Source organism: Zophobas morio, unplaced genomic scaffold (assembly GCF_036711695.1).
Source record: "Zophobas morio isolate AGI-343-1 ecotype UQ-CSIRO unplaced genomic scaffold, CSIRO_AGI_Zmor_V1 ptg000029l, whole genome shotgun sequence".
Lineage (NCBI taxonomy): Eukaryota > Metazoa > Arthropoda > Insecta > Coleoptera > Tenebrionidae > Zophobas > Zophobas morio.
Genome location: NW_026972134.1, coordinates 959,057 through 980,104, shown reverse-complemented (window position 1 = coordinate 980,104; position 21,048 = coordinate 959,057). Strand labels below are relative to the sequence as shown.

The following is a 21,048-nucleotide window of genomic DNA, read 5'->3' as shown; positions in this document are numbered from 1 at the left end:
CACATTAAATAAAATAATAACAATACCGTAGTCAAACGTTCCAAAGCACTAAATCGTTCTTCTTGTGCTGCCGCAGATTTTTCAAAGGCTTCATGTTTTTTGATAAGATTTTCAACGTCATCAATGGTATGTCCTAATTCTGTACTCATTAGATATGGTTCTTGGGCAATCAACCACGCTTCAGCTACTGCGGCATCTCTCGCAAATTGATAAACTTCAAGTATTAATTGCAGATTTTCCCATCTGAAAGTGTCGAATTAAACTTTATATATGAAATTGATAAAACAATACCTTTCCTCCCATCGTTGCAAAACTGAATTCCTGTGGTTACTTAAAGTAACTAGTTTATCTTTGATTTCTGCACTAGCATAATGATTGCGACTAAGCAATTCCTTTCCAAGTGAAATGCAAGCGGTAAAATTATCTTCTCTAGCATCTATTTCGGCTTTTAGGCTTTGGTGATTATTCATTAACAATTCCACGCCACTAACATCTCTAGGTTTCTCACTGGTATTCATTTGTCTGATCACGTCATCCATCCACTGCATAAGGGTTCTCACTAAATTGAAGAATTTGAAGAGGTCTCCAGTGTCAGCTAATTTCGTTCGCCTTTGATCACACACAGCTTGTAATGACGCCCAAGCTGCGATTACTTCGTGCTCCCTATTGGTGATTTCCTTAGCTTTGTCTCCTGAATTAAAACAGAAAATAGAATTTGAGTGAAAAAATTGATAAAGTTAATGGTATAAGACACTCAGTACTTTTGTTCTGTTCCAAAAAGCGCATAGAACGCCGTTTTTTTCTGCTAAGTTGGTTCGAATTTGAGGCACATCAAAAATAAATTACATTATTATGTAATGTCAAAATTCTCCACGCCACTGGAAAGGTGGGAATGATCAAATCGGGATGAGTTACTGTGCTGTTTGGGGTCCAAGACGACTCTGCACTGATTACGAAACAATCTACTAATGAAATAACTATCAATGTATAATTTAATTAGGATATTGCGTTTCAAAATCGAACTACAGTGTAAAAAAACGGCGTTTCTGAAATTCTGCAGAACGCTGTAAAACTACACTTTACAATATCAAAATATATATTTTTTACTTTAGAAGTAGGAAAAAATCCATGTTAAACTTGCAACGTTTTTTTGTCATGTATCTCTAAAAATTATACTTTTTCTTAAATAACTTCAAAGCTCAAATTTCGGATTTCTATTCACTATAGAATCAAAACGAAACTACCTGCATAACTGGCCTGTAATTTTGCAGATTCTTCCTGTATTTGTTGTACTTGAGTTTGTAGAGTCTGCAGATCTTGTAAGAAATTTTGATGTTTCCTTTGGAGTGCTGAAACAGAACCTGCATCGCGCCCCAATTCATCAGACATGGACACCTGCTTTTCAAGAATCCTCCCCAAGACGTCCTTGCAATCGTGGAAGAACTTGTGCAATTCCCGTGATGCTGCAAGCATTTGAGTGCGAGTTTCGATCAATTCCAGTAGATCCTGCCATGCTTCGTTCAATCCGTCCTTCCATTCTGCAATAGTTGCCGAATCAGAGTGTCCAGCTTCTATTAAACGGTCGGCAATATCGGTAACAGCCGCAACTCGTTCTCTACCGATTGATTCGGTATCGCGAGCAAACTCCTTAAATCTTTCCCACAACAAGGTCACATGATCGTAATCTTGTCCTAGTTCATGTGATGAAGCTACCACTTCTCTATCAGCTATCCACTGTTCCAAGTCCTCGACATCGCGGTGTAAGAGGAAAAGTTTAAGGGCTTCGTCAAGTTTACCTCGTCTTTCACCTGCCAGATCTTTGAGACCCGCATACAGTTTGTCGAGCTGTGACTGTTTAACGGCTACTTGTTCCGCTAGAGGATGTCCTTCGGCCGCTAGAGCTCGTACGGTTTCACCCAGAGCGCGGATCGTGTCAGCGTAATCTTCGACCGCGGCTTCGAGACTTTCGTGTTTTTTCATGAAGTTTCGAGCAGATGTCTCATCTTTGCCGCGATCTTCTACCATCATATAGAGTTCCTGTTCACTCATCCAGCTCTCGGCTTCATTCGCGTCAAATAGATATTGCTGTGCGCGTTCATTACGCAACAAATTTTCTCTGCGTTTTTCAACGGCGTCTTTTAGTTCTTGCCAAGCTTGATGGAGTTCTCCAATTAGTCGACTAAATTCGGTTGAATCTTCGTGACCTAAGAGCAAACAAATGCACCATAAAAACAACACCAATTTAAATAAATCAATTGTCAAGTGCTAAACTTATAAGACAATTAAATATATACCTTCGTCAATCAATTTTTGTCCGTTATTGCACACTGTATTAATTCTTGGTTCGTGATTTTCAATTTCGGTTCTCAACGACTGATTTTTCTTCTCCAACATATGAACTTGGAAGAGACTATTGCCGTATTCGGTAGAAGATGCTTGGGGCATTTTCTCGGCAATCCACAACAACTCATCTTCCACATCTCTTCTAAACTGCAACGCTTCCTTTTTCTTTTCCAACACACGCTGTCTTTCCAGTAAGGGTTGTTTGAGTTGCTCGAAGCGTTGTTCTACTTGTATTTTTTTAACCTTGATTTCTTCCAATTTCGGTGCGGGAGCAGTGGTTTCCAGAACTTTGGTTTGTTTTTCTAATTCGTCTACTTGGCGAGCTTTCACTGCCATTTGCGTTTCAATCATCTACAAAATAAAAGTTAATTACATTTTGAAATTTACCTATAGGTTGGCATTATTAGTTTACATGTTTTAATGTGTTTACATAGGTTTACATATGGGTTTGAATAACCGAAAATATTTTCTCCCTTCATACAACAAATTTGTAAAGAAAGTTTCAAATAATTAAAAGACACTTTCAAAAGGACTTTTAGTCCCGATCTATATTTAATTATTGCGTAAGTATGAAATAATAAAACTCTAAAACTCAAGAATAATGGTTGCAAAATTATGCAAAATAACATTAATTTATCGTCAGTTTAATTATGTGACAATTCTTTTACCTTTATTATTAAAAATAGTCATGTTATGAAGATTACATTAGAAACGAGAAAATTTCTCTAAAAAGATGGTAGAACGGTGGAATTTCCCAGCCTAGTAATGTTTCTTTCGTTCTCTTCCCCACGGCAAATATCAACTAAATAAATTTTATAGCCTAAGACACTAATTTAAAATTAATACGAAATAATTTTCCCAAAATTGAATTGACAATGAATAAACGCCATTTTGCACAGCTACTTGACAACTACTAATAATGAACAAGACCCACTTGTATAACCTAAAAATGTGTATTAACAAAATTTGTTACCTGTTGTTTCTGCATAAGAATGTTGACTGAAGCCAAATCCGACCCCGTGTCGTCGCTTTCGATTTGTTTTTCGAGATCGTTCATCCACGAGTCGATATCGTCGCAGGTCTGATGAATGAGTACTTCGCGGTTAGCGTCAAACAGGCGTTCGCCTTTTTCTTTAGTAGTCTGCTCTAAAACGTCGAACTGATCAGCCAATTCCTCGAGTTTTGGTTTAATAACATCCGCAAATTCAGGTTTTTCTTTTGCCAGTTCTTCGCCGGTTTTTTGAAGATTATGAAGTCGTTCTTTGTTGGCGGCAATTTCTGCTTCGAACGCCTGATGTCTGGTCCATTTCGAATGGACTGTCTTGGCCGACCGGTATGTTTCGTCTTGGGCAGTGATGTGTTTCTCTTGCATCCATTCTCCCAATTCCTCGCAATCGCGTAAGAATTGATGCAGTTCTAACTGATCCCTCAACCTGTCCATTAAAGCTAAGGCCTTTTCTTTAATAGCTGTTCTACGTTGTTCTATATTGTCAGCACGTTTCGCGATTTTGTCAGCAGCAAAGTGATTTTCGTCGATTAAACGATTAGAAATTTGAATGACGGTGTTAAATTTGTCGTCATTCGCTTCCATAGATGTAAGGAAGGACTCATGTTTCTTAAGCTGATTGTCGGCCTGTTCCAGTGTGGTAGGTGTTTCGATTTTCGACAATGTATGTTCCTGCTGATTCAAGATAACCTCAGCTTGACGAGCGTCCTTGTCAAGGTATTGCAAATCTAGAGACTGTGACAATAATTTCTGGCGATTCTCCCACATCTGGTGAATTTCGTCCCATCCATCCTTGAGTGCTTTCAGTCTTTCTCTTAGGAACATATATTGAGTATCATCTTGAGTACTTGGATCGGCAGTGATTTTTTCACCATATTCCATCATCTTGGTATAATCATCCGTGTAGTTATGAATCTCTTCGTAAATGCTTTGGTGCTGCGATAACAGATTTTCTGCTTCAGCTAGTGAATTTGGAGTGTCTTCTGAAGCAATATCCGTCTGAGTCTTGGTAAGCCAAGCTTGGAAGTGGTCCAAATCGCGCAAGAACCGATGGAGATCTCCAGCTTCTTCCAGTTTTGAATCACGTTCTTTCAACATTTGCGTTAAGCGCTCCCAAATAATTTGTATTTGTACTATTCTTTCTCGAATGACGGCTGCTTCTTCCGGATGTTCTGTTTCAATATTCGAAGCTTCCTTCTCTAGGGAGGTCAGTTTAGCTTGGATAGCAGCAAGATCACGTTCCATGCCAGAAAGGCGTCGCTGTAACGTCATAATACCAGTCAAATCCATCTCCAAGCTATCTGTACTTTGCAAAATACGAATTTTGTCTTCAATCCAAGTGGTGGTTTCACGGCATTCAATGTGGAATGTTTGTACACCATGAGCAGAATTGAGTTCGTCTCGTTTCGCTTCGGCTTTTTCGCGCAATTCGGCCCATTTCTGATTGAGCTGATTTTGTCTGGCTGTAATTTCTTCAGAATTCGGATGCTCAACGTGCAACAACTGACGGGCCAACTGGTTAACAACGGCTACTCTAGAAGCATTCGCGTTCATTTCTTTCTCGAAACCATCATAACGATGTTTCATAATTTCGACATCTTCGATGTCGCGTGCTGGTATCATAGTTTGCAACATTCGATCTTTCTCGCTAATCCATTGTTCAACACCATCACTTTCCGAGAACAACTTGTACAGTGACAACGCATCCAGCAGACGTTGTTTTCTTAGTTTCGCCAACTCGAGTAGTTCTTTATACCTGTTGTCAATAGAAGCTAACCTCTGAGACACTTCCGGAGAATCAGCTACTTCTGGTCCTAACTGTTTAGCTTGTTGATGTAAAGCTTCAATTGTGTTGGCGTAATTTTTAAGTTCTTCTGTAACATCTTTGTGTTTTTTAAGTAATGACTGAGCATTGCCTTCATCTCTACCGACATCTTCGCTTGATACTAATCTTAAGGTGTCCAACATCCAGATGTCGACGTCGTCGGCATCAGCAAATAGCTGATGGTAATCAACAGCATCTTCCAACCGCTTTCTGCGGTAAGCTGCCAAGTCTAAAAGATGTTTCCAAGCAGCCCGTATTTCTGATAATCTCTCTTGCACTTTTTCGGCACCAAAGTGGCCGGAATTTATTAGTTCGTCTCCAACTCCAATGACAGCGTCCAATTGTGGTTCATGGGCGGTAATTTCATTTTCTAATGCTTTGTGTTTGCTTAGCAGTAAATTGACAGTGGTAAGATCATGTCCAATATCTGCTGCTGAGACGATCTGTTCTTTTTCTTTGATCCAGTTTTCTTCATCGGCCATGTCCCAGTAGAACTGCCACAATTTGCGACTTTCTTCAAGACGCGATCTACGCTCCACGGCCAGGCGTACCAATTCAGCGTAGGCATCTTCGAGTTGTTGGACTCTTTCCAGTACTAAAGCAGGATCGCAAGGTCTATATCCTTCTTCATTTTCTACATCCAGGAAGCGTTGCGATTGATTAGCAACGGCTTTTACTCTGTCTCCTAGTATGTTGATATCAGCTTCAAGAAGATTATGTTTTTGAAGAAGATCTTCAACACCCATAAGATGTTTGCCATAATCATCAGTCAATAAACGTCCCTTCAATTCCTCCATCGCATCGAGAATGTGGAGCATTTCTTGGAAGTTTTGTTGTAGTTGCAGTGACAATTCCAATCTGTGTCTACGTGCTCTAAGCAATTCCAAAAGATAATTCCAAAGACGTAGGACATTTTCTTTTCTCGCGTTGATCCTTTCCATATCGTGGTAATTTTCGGCTTCTAATTCACCAGCAACAGAAACCACGGCCTGCACTCTTTCTTCATAAGCGAGAATGTCTGTTTCAATAGCTTCATGCTTTTTAGCAGCAGCTTCAACGGCTGTCAAATCGTGACCGAAATTGTCCTGAGAAACCAACCGTTGATTTTCACTAAGCCAAGTTTCCCTCATGCTGGCTTTCCTGTTGAAACGAGCTGCCAACTGTTCGAGTTTCTCTTGACGAATCAATTCCTCACGCAGGGCGAGCTCTCGTTCGTGCTCTGCCTTTTCCAGGCGTTCCCATGCTTTATTTATATCCGAAATCATTTTACCTTCTTTCGGTGTGTACGGACGTTGATTATTTGCTCTCATTTTCGACTGAAGAGTGAAAAGAAGAATCTCCAGGTTTCCTTTCTCCACGAATTTCGGAGGTTTTTCAACTGTGCGATAATTATTAAACTGACCTAATTGTTGTTGGACACCAACAAGACTATTCGCGAACTGTCTTTCTCCGAGTGCAGAAATGGTTCCTTCGATCCATGCTAGTAAATCACTTGTCAAAGATTCGTACTCTTTGATCATTCTATCGTTTTCCATAGCGATTCCTACCACTTTACCAATACGCTTGCCTTGTACTGTTTCTTGTTTTTTATTACTGAAATAATGATAGTATGTAACGACGTAAGTGATAATTGATTTTTCGTCGGGTTGTTCTACAAAAACGTCTTCAGCGTCCAAGAGTTTCGTTAAACCTAACTTGTCTTCTGCTACATTAAATGCATTGTTTAGATTATGGATGGGGTTGGATTTTGATAACTTTTCAAACTGTATTAAATCTGGACGATGTTTATGGATAAGTGCGTTAAATGCTAAACCGTCTCGCCATGAAGTGGTGAAGTTTCGTACATTTACGTTATTATAGCCAGCAGTTTTCATCTGACACCACAACAATAAAGCATCCTTCGCCGATTTCGTTTCTTGATTATCTGTTTCTTCAATCGTGATATCTTGAATTTGGAAGCGTAGAATTATGGTCCAAATTAACCCCAGAGATAAACGAGGATTTCCGTCTACGATATCGTGGGATCCCATATTTTCTAAGTGAACACGTTGCTCTCTAAGAAATTGCAACGCTTTATCGACATTCTCCAAGCAATGAATACGCATTTTGCCCTTTGTTGGACGGGGTAAACGTTCACCAGATAAAACTTCCAGCAGTTTAATCAAATTTTTACCATCTCGCATGTCGGTGTAGAGATCGGTAATTCGCGAATTAACCCGCACTAGATGAGAGTTAACCCATTTTTGGAAAGTCTTTTTCTGGACACTTTCTCGTTCATCTGTAAATTAAAAAAATAAATGAACTTAACCACTAGGACATACAAATAATTTCACCTCGTAACTCAAGAACCACTTGTTCGTAATACTTTTGCTCCCATTCTAGAGACGCGTCCATTTTAATAAATACTACTTGTTCAGTGACTAAACCACACTGAATTTGATACAGGAAACGTTTGGTTTGATAATATGTACATATAAAGATAACGCTATACAACGGAATGGGAGTAAAAGAAAACAATAGTCAAAATATAATTATAAATTTACCCGCCAAAGCTTTGATGCGAGATCTTTCGAAAAGTCGGGATGATGAATTGCCTCCATCGTATTCATAATCTTCTACGATTTCTTGTTGTAAGGTAGGATCCCACCTTACTATACTGATGTCTGTGGTCATTTTGTGAAGTTACCAGCTAAGCTGGTTTCCTGAAATAATAACTTCAATTCAATTTCGGGTTGTTCCGTGCCGAAAAGTTTTAGGCACCTTAACATTTGTGATTCACTTGTTAGTTTTAAAATATTTAATGCACTATACAAACAATTCTCATGCTGCAATATGGAGTACAACTGATTTTACTAAAAAAACACACTTTATTTTGGTTTTGGGTAGCTTAATTTTTTCTTGAAACATTTTCAAGAGTTTTTAATTTGAACATGATTAATTTGTCGCAGTAAACAATTGCTTATAAATGTTTAAATAAGTTAGAGTAGGCTAAATGTAAATAATGAATAACTACAAGTCGTTTTTTGTCTATAGAAAATCTTCAGTTTAAATTTAGAACAAACACAAAGCCTCTCTAGAAATAATAAATAAAATTTGACCGCAGCAATCTGAATTCATTTTCCTTCAAATCACACGTAAGCGGAAGCTTGTTATCGAAACAATTCATTTTTAATACATTAAAAATTGGTCGAAGGTTATTTCGACAGGCCTTCCCTCGCCCCTGACGTAAAATTCAACAATTTCCGCTTCTTTGAAGAAATATAAAATTTCATTTTTGAATATTTTAATTTTTGTGATAACCCCTATAAATTAAAATAAAGGTATGTGTGAACTGTTAAAGTACATACAGGTAAAGAACCGTGTTATCTCAAGTGAGTTTTTAACAAAATTTTGTAATGACGTCTCAACGTTTTAGTACACACATACAGCGGCGCACAAATCATTTCGGACATCATTTTTCTGTCATTCCAAAAATTGGAATGTAGTTTAGGCTTTTATTACCACTTTGACATCTGAAGTTTAAAAGAGTTGTCACGTCGCACGCAGTTAGCATGCCAGGATGTTGAAAATTTTGTAAAGGAAAAACTCATTTGAGACACTTTCATTAATTTTGTTTGAGTCACCTATTAAGTCACATAAGCAATTCTAAAATATGAATGTAGACTCATCATATTTTGCACATTTTAGATAGGATTTATTCGGCAACATTTTAAGATGACGTCATCAATTTGGGGGTGTCGGAAGTCAAACAAATATATTTTGATTAAAAATTTACAACGCTTACGTTGTAGATGTATTATAAGATTTCAGAGCATTCGGTTTTGCGGATTTAAAATTAAATTGGAAAATGTTATATAACTTTGGTTTTTTTCCAAAACTCTGGATGTCTTGGAAAAAACTCAACACGGATTTGTAAACTACACGTGTAAGAGTATGTTATTTTATAGGATTTAAAACCCATTTACTATGTACAGTTTTGAGCTGGATGAACTCGATTATAATATTTCTTTAGCTTATGATCGGGAAGTAAAAAGTGTCTCCCGTTTCCGTCCGTCTGTTCTCTGTATCGATTTTTTTTAGACAGATAATCTCCGAAACTACTAGACCGATTGTTGTCAAATTTTGTATGTGTATTAGGAATATCATATAGATGGTAAACCGCTTACCAAAATTTGGTTAAACATCCCCACCACCAATGGGATAACGTCATTTCCAAAATATTCAATAGTAAATATTTTTTGTTTAATAAAGTAAAATACTCTTGCACTTGTGATGCATGAGTCTGTGTTGAGTTTTCACGCTAGACATGCAGATTTTTAGAAAAGAAAATTGATCTAAAGTTATTTTAACAGAACTTTCCTCGCCCCGAAAGTACAACAAAACGTATCCAACTTTTTCGAAAAATTATAAAAATTGATTTTGGGATTTTATTAAGAGAACTCCTAAGAAAAGTTAAAAATAAAGATATTTATGTTATGTTAAAATAAATTTAAAGAAGTTATTCTACGCGTACGTTTCAAATGAATTTTTCCTTTACAAAATTTTGCAATATCAATACTAATAACAGTGTTGAATTTCCAAATTTTTGAGAAAATGGAGTGAGCCGTTCCTCGTTTAATCAATAAAATATATTGACTCATTAATTTTTTTTGAGTCACCCTGCATAAGCAATTCTAAAAAGCTTGAAAGGAATGATAAATTCACCATATCAAAATATGCAAAATAGGATGTGTTTATATTTGTGATTTATCAATGCATTACAAGTTTTTACATTTTTTGTACAGAGTGACTCATAAAAATTAATGAATGAGTGAATTTATTTTATTGATTAAATCGAACGGCTCACTCCGTTTTACCGAAAATTTGGAAACCCAATACTGTTATCATTTGCATTACACTGCACCTATTGCAAAAATGTTGATGACGGCATCACAAAATTTTGTTAAGGGAAAACTTATTTCGAATGTACACCCAGCACGTTTACATTCACTTTAACGTTACATACATATCTTTAATTTAACTTATAAGGGTTTTCATAAAAAAATAAAATTCGCATAATCAAATTTTATAATTTTTCGAAAAGCTGGATTTGTTTTGTTGTATTTCAGGGGCTAGGGAAGTTCTGTCGAAAGAACCTTCGACCAATTTTTTTAAATGGTGTGAAATATCAAAGATGGTTTTGAAATGTATTTCTGGTTACGTATTTAATTTTTTAGATGTGGAGCTTCTCGTGAATAAACCTGTATAAAGTAAAAAATACATTACACATTGTACACTTTAGATGGGATGAGCCGGAGAAAAATTGGCGACGGCGTCATTTGAGGAGAGAGAGAAAGATACAATTTCATCACGATTTACCATGGTACGATAACCTTAACACTTTTGCGAGATTCCGAACCACTCGGTTTTCTGCATTCAACGCTAAATTGTAAAATGTTGTTATACAATTTTGATAATTATTTAAATCCGGATATCCGGAGTAAAAACTGAACACGGATTCATAAACGAGTGCAGGTGTATGTTATTTTATTAAATTTAAATAACATTTATTCGACCAAATTTTAAGATGACGTCGTTAGCTGGGGGAGAAGGACAAATTTTCATTAACGATTTACCGTGCTTGCAATTTTAAAGTTAAATTGTAAAATATTGTTATACAAATTTTGATTTTTTTTTTCAAAATTCTGAATGCCTACGGTAAAAACTTAACACACATTCATAATCCGCATGTGCCGGAATATGTTATTTTAGCAAATTTAATTATTCGTAAAAATTTTGTGCTGACCTCATTGTTTTTTTTTTGGGAGGGAATAAACGGATAAATTTTGATTAAAAATTTACTGCGTTTTCACCTCTCGAGCCTAAGCTAAGGAAGTATTGTAATAAACTGTTATTTTAAGGATTATCATAAGAAAAATTAAAGTTTATAATTTTTCGAATGTTTTATACCGCTTACGTCATTTGAAATGCATTGCTGACGTGGGTATCATGGCCACCTAGAGTAGGAATTTCAAAAATGATCCGATAACATTGTAAAATTCGTTGAAAAATATATGTCACAATGACTTTTACAGAACCGTTCTGAAGAAATTACGCCATAGAGTTTCTTATCTGGAACAGCCTGTGTACAATAAATGTTTACACTTGTCAAATTAAATAAGTTCGGCAATACGCAAAATAGTTCAATTAAGAACAAAAACGAATTGATTTAAAAGTTCCATATTTAGAAATTTAGAATGTAATTACATGAAACACATGTGTTTTTATTTAAACTAAATAAACAAGAACGGATCACTTATCACTTACTCACAAGATATAACCTTCAACCTGATTATATTACAACATAAATGATGTCATCCAGCTGTAAAACTTATGCAGTTATTCACTCACTCCATAATTCCACACTTACGAAAGTGGTTATATGCGGTCATGCAAACTGTTTTTCATGTTCAAACAAATTCAAATAGTGTCAGTAAATACAATATTCAACTTTAGACAAAAGTGTTTTGTGTTTTTGTTAAATCTAAGGTTGTGTTGTGTAACGAGAATCTTCTGACAGAATAAACGGCAGAATTATTGATTTAGGCCATTACAGCACCCACCGGCATAAATGACATCAAGTCTTTTCTGACTAGTTGAATATTACGCAATTTGGTCTGCCAAAGAATGTCAAAAAAAAAGAAAGTAAAAGGCGATGTAATATTGCAAACTAAATATTTCTTAAATCTAATAGTATAACCCCTGCCCCCCATACTAAACTATTTATGCTCTCACCTAACATGCTTACAGAAACAAAAAGAAAAATTTTATGATTGCCGCAATAACCGAAACATTCCTCCGACCGACCAAATATCGTCACAGTGGACCGGAACACCAAATTCACATCTTACGCCACGAAACACTCAAATTTAATGAATATAAAACGAGTAATTTTTGAAAAACTTGAAAAAGCTACAATGACCAACTTGTAATCTGGATAAATCAATGATTCGACGACCAGGATGTCGACACAAGATGATGGCGAATCGTGTTTGGCGTCTCGACGCCTGACCTAGCCGAACCGTTCGCCAGCTAGACTGCAGCGTCTGGTTCGATCTGTAGTGCGGCAAAACTGCCGTTGGCGGCGCAAAATTCGCAGCTGACGACCTCGAATGAAGCTGGACGAATTAGGTCAAGTTGGAGGAGAGACGGATCAGGGACCAAGGAAGCGACTGCTGATCAGGACAATTTAATTGGTGGAAATCTGCACGACAAACATAAGTAAAACAAAGATTCATTATGAAAACAATCGACTCGTTGTTCCCCCTCCTGTCATGAAGATATACGAATACAAGAAAACCAAATAGAACGAAACAGATTACGATTTCAAACTCTACAGACAGCGTCTTGGGAATTTTATTTTACTTCTACAAAATTTGAGTTTTTTAATATGTAATATAACATAATAAAATGTCTATATGCTAGTAAGTCGTATTATCCTACTGAGTATAATAAAAAAATATCGAAGTTTCTTTTTCATTGTTAATCGGTTTTTATCAGACTGATAATCTCCGAAACTACTGGATCGATTGTTGTCAAATTTTATGACTAACCAAAATTTGGCATCCCCACCACCAATGGGATGACATCATCTCCAAAATTTACAATAGTAAACTTGTTTTTAATTTTATAGAATACGATACTCCTACATTTGTGGCATATGAAACCTTGTTGAGTTTTCACCCTAGACATCGAGATTTTTGGAAAAAAAAAAGATCGAAAGTTATTTCGACCGAACTTTTCTGGCCCCTGAAGTACAATAAAACATATCCAGCTTTTTCGAAAAATTTTTAAATTTGATTTTGTGATTTTTATTTTTTATGAGAACCCCTATAAGTTAAAATAAAGTAATGCTAAATGTAAAGAAGCGTTCAAGTGGGTTTTCCTTTCCATTTTTTTTTTGTTTTGATGACGTCAACACTTTTGCAAGGATATGTATATAAATTTAAATAAGTGTAGTCTAATACTAATAATAACAGTACCTATTGTACATATTCCAAAACTTTTTGGCAAATGGAGTGAGCCATTCTTGGTTTAATCAATAAAATAAACTGACTCATTCATTTTTTTTAATTACCCAGTATAAACAATTCTAAAAAAATGGTCGAAAGTTATTTCAACAGAACTTCCCTCGTCCTTAAGTATGATCCGACAAATTCCGCTTCTTTAAAATTTGATTTTGCAATTTTCGTAAGGATTTATTCGGCAAAATTTTGGGATGAAGTAATCAGTTTTTTGGGGTTGATAAACTGATACATTTTGAACAAAAAGTTACCATCGTAACAATAACTTCAAAACGTCTGCAAAGGTATTCAGTATTGCAATTCTTGATTTAATCAATAAAATAAATTGATTGTCATTAATTTTTTGAGACACTCCGTATAAACAAATCTAAAAAATATTAATGCAGTATTGACTCATCATACTTTGCACATTTAAGATAGGATTTATTCAGCAAAATTTTGAGGTGACGTCATCAATTTTTTAGGGGGGATGAGCAAATACATTTGGATAAAAAATTTACCATGCTTATGATAACTTTAAAACATCTCCAAGATTTCAAAACATTCGATTTTGTAGTTCCTGATTAAATCAATAAGATAAATGCACCCATTCATTAATTTTTTGAGTCATCCTGTATATGCAAATCCAAAAAATATGAATGGAATGATAAATTGCAAGTATAGACTCATCATGAGCTGACGTCATCTTTTTTTTGGAGGAAATAAGTAAATATAATCTACATGATATTCCTAATATAAATACAAAATTTGACAACAAGCGGCCCAGTACTTTTGGAGATTATCTGCCTAATAAAAATCCGGGACGGCAAACAGACGGAAACGGGAGACCTATTTCTTCGTACTGTAGGTGTCATGAAAGTCGAGAGTCGGCCGATGGACTCGCTTACGCTCGGGAAGTAAAAATATAAATGGAATAATAAATCACAAGGGTAGACTCATTATGTCTTGTACATTTTAAATAGGGTTTATTTGGGAAATTTTTGAGATGACGCCATCATTTTTTCGGGGGCATAACCAGATGTATAGTGATTAAAAATTTACCATGTTTGCGATGACTTTGAAACAGTAGCGGCTCGTGGTCTTTTCGTTAGGGAAGGCAACATTTTCGTTTCAAAATCACCAGGTATTAATTAACATGTTCGCAATTACTTTTGTTAAAAAACAGATTGTTTATCCGTTTTTATGAAAACAATACAAATAACTCTCAGTCAGTAACATATCTCTATACAGATACCCTTCTCGAATAAAAAATATTTAATTGCTTCACACAAACCAACGAGAAAGTGTAAAGACTACAGAATTTACTTTATTAGCATTAAATATTAATTCATATGATCTAGGACTGATTTAAATATATTAATCAATTAATTAATTAATAAAGTTCTACTCAAATCTGGATGAGAGGTTCTTAAATTTTCGTCGTAAGAAAATCGTGATTAAATATTTAAACTTTATAAGAAATTCTACAATGTCGTTAGAGAATTAGAGATTCTTATGTTCCTATCCGCATTGCAAAACTGGCATTTTCATTGTCCTAATGTTTTCAAGTTAACTTAAAAGTTTTAATACATAACCTTGGCAATGCACATGCAGTGAACACCTTTTCTCGCGTCTAATTAATGCACAACTAAATGCACACTAAATGCATTCAGCATCCCTGTTCAGCATTGTGCAGTTTCACCGTGAGATTAAAAAATTCGATCTGAATGGCTTACGATGGTAGGCGTTGGTGCCTCCGCTGGCGTTTTGAAAAAGCACTGCTGACTATTGTCTTTCTCAAAAATATATTAGCACCACTGACTAATCATGCTGAAGATATCCGTCTATCTGAGGATGCCTCCGTCTGAAGCTGGCCTACACGGTGATGATCAGCGCTTATTCCTGTCGAAAGCGCATACTTCAAAATATGTTACCAAGACGCGTTTTAATAAATCACAGTATTCTATAAAAGTTATTTGCTATATCTTTATATATATTTTTATTTATATTTATTTTTATTTATATATATTTGAATCTGACAGATATTCAAACAAAAACTAATAGTCATTTTCCAGGGTAGGCACTGCCTCCCCTACCTCCCTTGACGAGCGGCTACTGCTTTGAAACGCCTGCAAGATTTGAAACCATTCGACTTTGAAGTTCCTGATTTAATTCATAAAGTAAATGGACTCATTCATTAATTTTCTTGAGTCACGTATATGCAATTTTAAAAAAATGACAACCATGATCACTCGCAAGTATAAACGCATCATATTTTGCACATTTTTGATAGGATTTATTCGATAAAATTTTGAGATAACGTCATCAATTTTTTGGGGGAATAACAGATATTTTTGATTAAAAATTTACCGTGCTTACAATAATAAAACGTCTGCAAAATTTCTGAACATTCGGTTTCGCAGTTCTTGATTTAATCAATAATTAATTTTTTTGAGTCACCTGTATAAGGAATTCAAAAAATATGAAGCCAATGACGTTTACCATGTTCTACTGTAGAAGTGTCTTATACGCTTCATTCCGTCAGAATTAAATATTTTATAGCGATTTTTCCAATCGTCAACAAAACAGTTTAAATGGTTTCTTGCGAATTCTGTTTTTTGTGGTTTTTTGGCAGAACGTCTAGTAAATAATTTGGTTTCTATAAGCGTTCTCTGCATTGTTCACGTACCGACTTCTACTTCAGGAGTTTCAGCAATAATCCTCGGAGCGGATTTCCAAGGGCCATTTTGAGAGATTTATTTGATGGATCTATCCATCCATATTGAACTTTTCCTTGGTCTTCCTGGTTTTGGCTTTTTTTTTCTAAATGTCCTCTTTCGTCATACTGAGAAATAATTCTTGCAACACTGTATTTAGGCAAAAAAAAAGTGGTGAAATGTTTGCTAGTCTTCTTCCTTCCAAACAGGCGTTAACAACCTTTTCCTTCAATTCTAGACAAATCGGTTTACCTTTCGACATGATAATTTTGACTGTGTTGCACAAACTAAACTTATTGTAGAACTTTTAGTCGATATTAACGGCTATAACTATTTTTTCAGTCAATAATTGAAAATGTTTTACGCCAAAAATAAAATTGAACGCGGGGGTTTCTATTGTTTTGAATCTTTTTATCACTGATAACAGCAGCCTACTCTAACGTTTTAAAATTGATAACAATTACAGAAGTTATTAATCATTGTACCAAAAAATTTCAAAATAATATTTTGCATAAAAGTTGCTTCACTTTTGTCCAATAGTGTATACTTTACTCAACATTACATACATATCTTACTTTAACAAAATTCGAAAATCAAATCTTATAATTTTTCAAAAATCGGGATTTATCGCAGTGTACTTCTGAGGCAAGGGAAGTTCTATTCAAATAACTTTCGACCAATTTAAAAAAAATCGTGAATTCGTGTAACTCGAGATGTGCTATCGTAAGGATGATTTTTAATAGCATTTTGCCTTATTTTGTTGTCTTTTAATTTGTGTCGTCTTTGGTAAGAAATGTTCAAATTCACAGCATTATGAGGTCTGAATATTAGGAGTACAACAATCAAAATGAGTTCAACTTCATAAAATAGTAAGTAAAAATTTCTCGACCCACACTAGCCCAACTTGATTTTGCTATTTTTTCTTTTACTTTATATGTTGTTTATAAATAGGAACTACTGTTGTGCATTACTTGCAACTCAATTAAAACCAAAATATAAAATAATTTAATTAAAATATTAACGTAATTATTATTTTAACCACTAATTTTATCTTCCCATTTTTTATCATCTGGCTGTTCTTCTTTCATCATTTGTTGTAATTTTAAATTACCTCTAAATATTTAGCACAAACCATGAAAGTATTAACACTCCGTGAATGGACATTAAAAACAGTTAACCATTGTTTCTGTGGCGCATTATTTTTCCTGTTTAGATTTGTGGATACGGTAACATGTACTATACAAATCAACATTACCCATCAGTGATGACGCCAATTACATTCAATTGAATCAAAACGATGTGTAGTTATTACTACACATTCAACGGTGGTATGAGTAGAAGGGTGTTTGACCGTACTCACGTTGAGTAATTTAACGATATTATTTCTCGTTGTAATTAAAGCGTGGGTAAACTAAATGAAGACATACTTAAACCAGACCACCAGACGTCTCCTAGTAAACAGCATGCTTCATTTATGCTGTTCTGAGACAATATCAACGCCATCACTTGCATTCCCAAGCATTTAATAAGTCGACAGGTCCATGTCGACAGGTGTTTTAGAATGGAAGCATCGACTTAACATGTGCTCTCTGTCCGTTCAATGTTCAACGAACTGTGCCATAATACCAAAACATAGCATTTATTTCTAGGGTGAAATGGGCAAACTACGAACTGACTCATCCAACCATACCTTTGTTCAGCACGAAACACAAGTGAATAACGGAACTACGCAATTTTAAACACGGTTTGAACAAATAAGAAATGTTTAAAATTTAAAACCCAAAAATGTGTAAAATGCCACTGGCCGTGTAAAACATTCTACGATTGCAAATTCGACGTCAGAAGCAGTCAACACATTGGACAAACTGAACAGTTATATTTAAGAAATTTTAGTTTAGATTGTGGGTTGTTTTTTTTTTTCACATAAAAACCAAATTAATTTCATTTTGATATTCCTTGAACAGTCTTTGTAACTCGAATCAAACCGATCTATGTCTTTTCTATCCTAACTGATCATAGAAATATGTTTGTAACATCTACAAAAATATCAGAACATAAACAAATATATTGTAAAACGTATTATACAAATTTAACATTAATGCTCCCAAAACCCCCGCGAACCCACATAATTTTCAGTTTTCAAGCGCAAGCTATGGTTCTATACTTCTAGTTGCTGCATCCACTATTGTTTTTTTTTTTTTTTAATTTCAAGTAACTTCATTTTTGGGAATATATTCAAATATACAACATTTTAGAATAGAAAATACAAAATTGGCTACTCCCATATCTTGCAAACACATACATGATAAACTGCTACTCAAAATTCTTCTGCTTATCCCATATAAAAACTTGATGACGTAATCTCAATAATTTGATTTGATAAATCACACTTTTTTAAAATTACTTCGACAGGATTTCTAAAAAAAATAATGAATGAAGCAATATTATTGATTTAAAACAAAAATTCCTTGTCAGTAATTGTCTTGAAATTCTGGAATGTTATTAACACTATATGCCTGTACCTAAACAGACTGATGGATCAATTTCAAGTTGGGTTTGCGATATCGCAAATCCAAATCCCCGTTGCTATAGGGAAAATGCGATGATTGGGATCGCAAATCCAACTTGGAATTGGCCCCTTATATATTTTCCCCTACTACAAAGTTGATAACGTCATCACAAAATTTTATTGAAAAAACACACAGATAGAATCCTTCTTTGTCTATAGTTAAATAATCCATTCACCCATTCCCTAAAGTACATTACACTAATTTTTAAGATGAAAATGTTAGTAAGATATACATATAAGAAAATAAAATTTATGTGCTTGTTCTTTAGAAAGTTCCGTCCGTCTTAAAATATTGGTATAGTATTATACACAAAACTGAAACTATTCAACAAAATTTCTAGGCCCATGTTATTTTTACAAATATTACCCTGATTCAAGAAATATGTGTTACTATTTACTCGTGGATCGACATATCCTTAACTCCCTTTGTCTGGCACCGTCTCTTTAGTAAGTATCCATCCATATTCACAATTTATACAGGTACTCTGAAAATCGCAAGTGATCTCATCAAACACTTATTGATTCATTCCAAAGAGACCTTTGTTTTAAGTTAATAATAGCAACGCAAACTAGTCACGGCGTATATTGATTTCTAGATAAAACTTAGTAAGATCAATTAATAATTTATCAGTAACTGTAATCAATTTTTACAGTATATTTCTTCATATTCTACATTTTACACCGTACTTTAGTTTTAATTTTTTTGCCAACATAAATTTTAAACAATGTCATTTAACACACCATACGCGCCGATGAAGTATATTTGTGTTTATGTAATATTAATGTTTCTAGTTAACATTGGTTAATACTACTTAAATTGCTACGCGCTTAGATCATCTTTATCATATAAATAAAAATTGAAAATTATAACTGATAAAAACTGAATAAGTGTAATACACCTACTTCGTTAAATGAGTTTGATAGTTTGTAAAAATTAAAAGTAATAAATAAAAGAATAATAGAAGTTGAACATTTAATTTCTGTAAAAACTGATTATATTTTTTTTAATCTACTACACACAAGTATTGAAAACCTACGAATTTCTAGGTAAAGTAAACTCGTTGGAGTTGTACCCTAAGAAAATTTTATTGCATCAATCCATAAAAAAATTTCGACTGCCGAACCGCAGCCACAAATTGTGTCAAGCATTCGGTAGATCACTTTCGGCACAGAGTAGAAAGGCAGTGGTAAGACCAAAGAATATTAACAAGCATGAACAAGAAGCGCCACTTGTGTCGGTGCCGACATACTTCCCGAGCGCACGCTAAGAAGTATTGTAATCGAGGTCCACCGGGGATTCGATATTTTTATGTTTTCTGAAGTTTCCGGGCCGCTAGAATATGAAAATATAAGTCTCTCGTTTCCGTCTGACTGTCTGCCGTCTGTCCGCGTCTGTGTCGATTTTTATTAGACAAATATATTCTAAACTACCGGGCTGACCAAAATTTGTCTCATCATCCCCACCACCCATGTTATCCTCAAAATTTACAATAGTAATGTTATTGAAATTTTATACAGTAAACTCACGTGACATACACCTTGTAAAACTTTTATGACTTAAGCGGCTTCAGCCAAAGCACCCTTATAAGTCAAACTGGCTGTTGTATAACTTAACACAGTTCACAGCTCCATTATGGCAACAATGGACGGTAATAATCCTTGCGACTCGGGTCCATAAAGCTTACAATAGCCAGTTTGACTTATAAGGGTGTTTTGGCTGAAAGCCGCTTAAGTCATAAAAGTTTTACAAGATGTATGTCATGTGAGTTTACTGTAAAATCACATACACCACTTGTGGTTTATGAATCTGTATTGAGTTTTTACTCTGGGCATCCAGATTTTTGTAAAAAAAATTAAAACCGTGTAACTACTACTTAAGTTTGAAAATGCAAAACCGAATGCTCTGCAACCTTGCAAACGTTTTAACGTTATTAGAAACATGGTAAATCGTTGATCAAAATTTATTCGTTTACGACTCCCCCCTGATGATGCCATCTCAAAATTTTGCCGAAAATGTGCAAAATATGAGTCTATACTTGTGATTTATCAGTACATCTCCAAAATCAACGTGTTTGTTACTAACGTTACAGGACTAAATGTGTATGAAATATGTGACAACAAAAACGTCTATATTACAACTGCGATGTACGCTTACACTAAAACAGACAGTACGTCGTTGCTTTACTACACATTTTGAAGAACGCAGTAGAAATCACTTCCTCCTCGTCCATGAGAGTGTCGCTTTTTATTCATTCTTGTTAATATTTTTTGGTAGGATTTATTTCGATAACCTGTTTACCTGGACTGTATAATAATATCAGCCATTTAGTGCTGAGATAATACAGCCGACCCTGCACGAAATCGGTTACAACTTCTGTTGGTACAGCAGACACGAGCCTTTTTCGCCTATAAATCTTTCTTCAATTGTTAACGTACCGATACTCGTCTCCGTCATTATCCGCTATGAAATTTTACTAGGGTACAACTCAAACGAGTTTACCTTACATTACTATTCACATTCTTATCTTGAATATAAACAGTACGTC

At 34.9% G+C, this 21,048-nt stretch overlaps 1 protein-coding gene across 8 annotated transcripts in view; it reads right to left on the bottom strand.

Moving 5' to 3' along the window:
• The window catches only part of Beta-spec (beta Spectrin), a 34,516-nt gene that overhangs the window by 7,849 nt on the left and 5,619 nt on the right, over positions 1 to 21,048 (bottom strand). For 6 of the 8 annotated variants that reach the window (XM_064067106.1, XM_064067107.1, XM_064067101.1 and 3 more), the window contains exons 2-7: positions 7,718 to 7,876; positions 3,317 to 7,452; positions 2,295 to 2,694; positions 1,245 to 2,204; positions 292 to 691; positions 27 to 243 (exon numbers count right to left, since the gene is read on the bottom strand). In XM_064067106.1, the coding sequence (XP_063923176.1) occupies positions 27 to 243; positions 292 to 691; positions 1,245 to 2,204; positions 2,295 to 2,694; positions 3,317 to 7,452; positions 7,718 to 7,847 (6,243 nt within the window). In that variant the 5' untranslated portion in view covers positions 7,848 to 7,876. Of the gene's footprint in view, positions 1 to 26; positions 244 to 291; positions 692 to 1,244; positions 2,205 to 2,294; positions 2,695 to 3,316; positions 7,453 to 7,507; positions 7,591 to 7,717; positions 7,877 to 11,948; positions 12,250 to 21,048 lie in introns of those variants that run through there. The other 2 variants (XM_064067102.1, XM_064067103.1) reach the window with 2 other exon arrangements.